The 5,678-nt window shown below is 57.8% G+C and overlaps 1 protein-coding gene across 1 annotated transcript; it reads left to right on the top strand.

Moving 5' to 3' along the window:
* The first annotated feature begins 6 nt into the window (after nucleotides 1-6).
* Nucleotides 7-3,104, top strand: CDT1 (chromatin licensing and DNA replication factor 1). The gene is made up of 7 exons (XM_026857057.1): nucleotides 7-143; nucleotides 238-383; nucleotides 1,061-1,164; nucleotides 1,413-1,601; nucleotides 1,931-2,065; nucleotides 2,158-2,359; nucleotides 2,460-3,104. The coding sequence occupies exons 1-7, from the start codon at nucleotides 43-45 to the stop codon at nucleotides 2,621-2,623; spliced, it is 1,041 nt and encodes a 346-aa protein (XP_026712858.1). The 5' UTR covers nucleotides 7-42; the 3' UTR covers nucleotides 2,624-3,104.
* The last annotated feature ends 2,574 nt before the right edge of the window (nucleotides 3,105-5,678 follow it).

The raw sequence follows: 5,678 nt of genomic DNA, 5'->3' as shown, positions 1-5,678 counted from the left end.
CCGGGGCTCACGCTGCCCTACAAGTTCAAGGTGCTGGCGGAGATGTTCTGCAGCGTGGACACCATCGCCGGGATGCTCTTCAACCGCGCCGAGACCGTCACCTTCGCCAAGGTCAAGCAGGGGGTGCAGGATATGATGCGCAAGTAAGTTGGCAGCACGTTTTGGGGGCCCCGCTGAAGCTCCCGGGCCCTGGGGTCAGCCCCTGGGGGATCCTGACCTCTCGGGGTGCTGTTACAGACAGTTTGAGGAGCGGCACGTGGGGCAGATCAAGGCGGTTTACCCCACCTCGTACCGACTGCGCCAGGAGAAGAACATCCCCACCTTTGGCAACGGCGTGAAGAAGTCTGACTACCAGCTCACGCTGGAGCCGGTGCTGGGGGAAGGTGCGTATGGCTCGGGGCCGGGGGGGCCCATCCACGCTCGGCCCTGGCTGAGATCCCTGAATCCCCAGGGGTGCTCCCAGCTCGGTCTCTTGGATAAATCACCTGGCACATCGGGGCCTGAGCGGGTTGGAAATGGAGAACACGTTTGGGGTCCCCCAAAAGCAGGGGATGGAGGCTCTCCTGGTCTGTCTTTTGCTGTGGAAGTACTTATAGAAATGTTTCTTGTTATTTTTGACTGCTGAAGCCAGATTAATTTCTAGCTGGGCTTTAGACCTGATTTCCACCCTGCACAGCCTCTCTGTAATCACTGTGAGTGGCCAGTCCCTTCTTCCAAAGGCTATAAACTTTTTTTCTCCCTGAGTTACAGCCAAAGCTCCCTGTTCAGTCAGGGTGGCCTTCTCTGCTGCCGGCTTCTCTTACAGCACCTGGGGACAGCCAGCTCCTGTGCTGTTAAGACTTTCTTCTTAAAGAGTGTCCAGCCTTCCTGGACCTTCAGGACAATCATCAGGATAATCATCTGGCACATAAGGGCCTGAGCGGGTTGGAAGTGGAAGACATTTTTGGGACAAGCAGGAGGATGATGGGGCAGTGATCTGGGGAGCTGGGCTTGTCCTTCCTGAGGTTCAGGCGTGGTGAAGCCGAGGTGCTGTGGGTGATGCTCGTGTCTCTCCTTGCAGAGGAGAAAGTGGACGGCCGCCCGCACTTGTCGGCGTCGCGCCTGCTGGCACGTCGGAAGGAGTTCCACCGCAACCTGGTGAACATTGTCAAGCAGCATCACAAGGTGAGGACTCCCCCCGCCCTGCTCCAGCACTTCTGGGTTGCTCTGGGTGCTGGAGAAGTGGGTGGAAGGAGCAGGCTGACATCCAGGCTGAAGGACGTCGCTGGTTCCTCTGGGATGCTCTTGGCGGGGAGCTGGAATCTCTCCTGGCTCTGGGTTTCCTCCAAGGCAGTTGCCAACCTGTGCTGGAGCACAGGGCAACAGCCGGCTTGCCCGTACCTGGCTGTGACGCAGCTCTCGCCCCTCTCCAGGCATTCCTGGCCGCCCTCAGCCCCCCCATGGTGGTGCCCGAGGAGAAGCTGACCCGCTGGCATCCCCGCTTCAACGTGGACGAGGTGCCCGACATCAGCCCGGCGGAGCTGCCGCGGCCGCCCCAGGAGGACAGGCTGAGCACGGCCCAGGAGGTGCTGAGCGCAGCTCGGGGGATGCTGAGCCCCAAGGTGAGCCAGGACCAGGGGTGCCAGACCTCAGAGCAGCTGAGGCTGTTCCTGGATTGGGACGGGAAGGATCATTTCTGAGCCACAGGACTCGGAGCTCTGTAGGAATGGGACAGGTGGGAACGTGAGCCTGGCTGTAAGCGTGGCTGGTTGTGGCCTAGGCCTGGTTTCAGGCTGATTTTGGGGGCTGAGAGGAGATGAAGCGTCTCAGGCTGTCCTCCGCAGGCAGGGATGGGTCAGATGGGGATGTGGTGGTGGGGGTGGCGGAGGGGAAACTTCTTTCTCCAGCGCGAGCGGTAACCCAACTCCTCCTCCCTCTTCCCCATGAGCAGATGGAAAAAGCTCTTGCCAACCTGGCCTTAAGAACTGCTGAAGCCGGTGCGGGGGAACCGGTGGCTTCCAAAGCGCCGTCCCCTGCCAGCACCTCCAGTGCTCTCAAAGGGGTGTCCCAGGCCCTGCTCGAGAGGGTGAGTAATTCGGTCCTGGCCATAACGCTGGGGTAGGGTGGGATGTGGGGGCAGTTTCCTGCGCCTCACTCACCCCATCTCCGCTCCCCCAGATCCGGGCGAAGGAGGCGCGGAAGCTGCAGGCGCTGATGACGCGGGACCCGCGGCAGGAGGAGCGACTGGCCATGCTGGGCCGGCTGCCGGCCATGGCCCGTATCCTGCGCAACGTCTTCGTGGCCGAGAAGAAGCCGGCGCTGACCATGGAGGTGGCTTGTGCCCGCATGGCTGACAGCTACGACGCGCAGATGCCTCCCGGTAGGAAATCTGGGCCGGGGGGGAGATGGTTCCCGCTGGTGCGGGAGGGAAGGGGGTGGGAGCCGAGCTCTGACCCGGCGGCCGCTGCTCCTTTTGGCAGGCGAGATGGAGAAACACTTGCGCCTCTTCGCAGAGCTGCTGCCCGACTGGGTGGGGATCCACGCCCTCAGCACGGACACCTACATCAAACTGGACAAGGGGAAGGACCTAGGCCTTGTCACGGAGATGCTCACCAGGGCGGCGAAGGAGGCGGAAGCCCTCTGAGCTCCCCCCTCAAGCGTCGAGGCTTCCCCTGTGCAATCTCTAAATGTAGCAAATCCCAGCTGCGCTCCGGGAACTGGTGTGGGTTGACAGGGATGTCTGACGAAGAGCAAAACGCCTTAATTTTAACTAATTCCTCTGTTGGGGTCCCTGAGGACTGTAGCTACCCTAACCTGCGGTAACTTTGCAAGCAGGGAAGAGGAGATAGTTAAGTTTTTCTCAGCTTTTCTGCGTTCTGAAGGTTTGATGCAGGAGGTTTCTTCCGTTAACTGGGCCCTGGTGGGGTGGAGGCAGCACTGGGGAGGAAGGCAGGAAGGAGTGAGAGAAGAAATCTCAAATTGATGTTTTTTTGGAGCTCCGGGCCTTGTTCCGTTTTTAAGGGAGGGGAAAACGCATCTCCAGGACTCATTGGAAACAACTACAGGACTTGTCAAAACATATTTGTATTAAATGTTTTAAATATAGCTGACTTGTGTTAACCCAGCGCTCTTCCTCAGTGAGCTGCCTCCATGGCAATTGGCGCCGGCCGGCACACGTGGGGCAGGGCTGGGTCCTCATCCAGCTCCTGGAGAAAAATTAACTGGAAAAAGTGAGCGTGGGTTTGCAGGGAACTGAATGCAGCTTTTGTAAATAGGGGCTGTGGAGCAGCTCCTGCGGGGCATGAGTGGGCTGGGTGTGGGGGTTGTTGGTTTTTTTTTTTACCCCCCTGGGGAAAGCCCAGGTCGCTGGGCTGAAGTGGTTTGGGAAGAGGGAGGAGGAGGGTGCTGATGGCTGCAGAGGTGCTGGCCTGGCCCAGCACCCAGGGCAGGGCAGTGTGGGTGCAGGGGAGGAGGTGGGAGCTGTCCCAGGCCCTGTGGGGCACACCTCAGCCCACTGTCTGAGCCACACTGCTGGTTTTAGCATAAAACGTGAAGGACTTGCAGGGAAAGGTGACTGTCTGACTGTCCTTCATTCCTCGGGGTGAGGGGGAAGCTTGGAAGTGAGATTTTTAAAAAAAAAAAAAACCAAAAAAACCTTAAAATTTGGAGTGCTGGTTTCAGAGGCTGGTTGCATCGGAGATCCCAGCAGCGCAGCCCGAGGGAGCAGGCCCTCCTCTTCCTCCAGGACCCTGCTCACCAGCCAAGTGGCACTGCTGGCAGGAGGTAGCCCAGTTTCCAGAGAGGAGGGCTTAAACCCGGCCCAGAAGCTGGAGGGGATGTGCTGGGCTCGGGGCAGGCTGCCGGCCACGCTGCAGTGGCGGCAGGACGGAATGGTTTTGGCAGCCTGGCAGGCACATGCCTGCCCCAGGGGAGCTCACAGCGAGCTCCTGTTCTGCTGCTTAGGAGAATAAACCTTGTTTCTATGAGCAAATTACATCGGCGGTTGCTCGCAGCCTGGCCAAGGCGAAGGCACTGTCCCTGGGTTCCCTGATGTCACCCCTTGGCCCCGCATGCAGCCGGCTCTGGCACTGGCAGGGCTTACACTCGCTTCCACAGAGTGCAGCTGCTTTCCACGGCTTTTTGGGGTGGAACTAATTTTTCCCTTCTCTCCCTCGCAGCAGGGACCCCTCCTTGTGCCAAGTATGCGAGGCGCTCCCTCCCTTGGCTCCGCACAGGGGCTGGCTGCGAAAACAAGTGCCCTGGGGTAGGTTTCTCCCAGGGGAATGGTGTTTCTCAGCGTAAACTGAGCAGCCACTGAAGTGGCTTTTCAGGAAACGGTGATAAAAATAACTGTAATAGCCCTTACAAGTGGAAGGCAGCCCCATGTGCTGGATGGGGAAGGTGAGCTGAGCTGTGGGGGAGCTTGGTTTACACACCCACTGGCACTGGGCATTTCTACTGCAACCCAGCAGGACCTGGGTACCCCCCTCCAGCTAGAGCATGAGCCAGGCCCAGAGAAAAGATACCTGAAGGGCTCAGTCCTGGCAAGAGATTCCTTCCAAGCATGTGGGGGGGGCGAGGGGGAGGTCATGCCACAACCTTGCTCTCCACTGGCAGCCTGGGTTCGGAGGAAGACACTCACAAAGGTAATTAACAGCTTCAGTTACTGCAAGAAGAGCTCTGAGACAGGTTAGAAAAAATAAAAATCAGTCAGCATTTATTTTACCAGTGAGTTCAGGCCCCGCTAGGACAGGGACACAGTCCCTGATGTTTTCAGGCAGGTGGAAGTTTTGGCACGCTAGGTCTCTGCTAGTCCTGTGACTGAGTTCTAGGGAGCATCTCCAAACCCCACACCACCACCCCAAGCCCAGTGAGACCTCTGGAGCTCAGCTGCAAAAGCAGAACCCCTTTTCTTTCTTCCTCTGGCCCTATCTGACACCAAATGTACCAACAAGAATGAGCTCCAAACTGGCATTGTCCTTTCAATGTTCCGCTGCCCCAGGAAGAACCCGGCAGAGTCAGAAATGGTGCAGCAGAGGGGGAATTTGTGCTCAGCAAAAGCTGCCAGGCCCGCCTGGAGCTGCCAGCTCTGGTAGGTGCCAGCGCTGCTGGGCAGAAGGCAGGCGAACAGCCCCGAGCATGTGCACAGGCCCCTTCTTCCTCTCTGCCCGGAGCCCACCTCTGCGCTACTTCTCATGATGTAGATTGCTCTGAGTTTTGTGAAATTCCCTGCTAAGGAGCACCCCGGAGCAAGGCAAGGCAGACACCTTCCTACAAGGGACCCGCAGCTTCCCACGGTCGCGAGGAAAGGAGACCGTGAGCCAAGCTGCAAGCTGACACCCTGTCTGAGCTCATCTACACCAGCAACCTCCCTTGTGCAGGCAGCAGCTGCCTCCAGATTTCAGGACACAGGTCTGGGCAGGCACTTAAATCTCCTTACCAAGCACTACCTTCATGTAAAAGCAACCTATTCCAGTGTGAGTGACAGCAGAGAGCAACCAGACCTTCCTGAGGTCAAATACTGAGGGATTTATCCCTTTGACAAATAATCCTTTTTTTGCCCGTCTTCTATGTTTCTTTGGCAAACTTTTAGCGGGTTCCTGAAAGGGAATTCTGGGCCCCCTGAACTATTGGACCTCTCCTGCCTCAGCGGCACAATTTTCACTTTGGTCTCTTAAAAAAAAAAAAAAAATTCAGTG

The sequence above is a fragment of the Athene cunicularia genome, assembly GCF_003259725.1.
Source record: "Athene cunicularia isolate RWA chromosome 11 unlocalized genomic scaffold, athCun1 chr11_part2, whole genome shotgun sequence".
Lineage (NCBI taxonomy): Eukaryota > Metazoa > Chordata > Aves > Strigiformes > Strigidae > Athene > Athene cunicularia.
The sequence above is the reverse complement of the archived record's forward strand: the minus strand, read 5'-3'. Positions and strand labels throughout refer to the sequence as shown.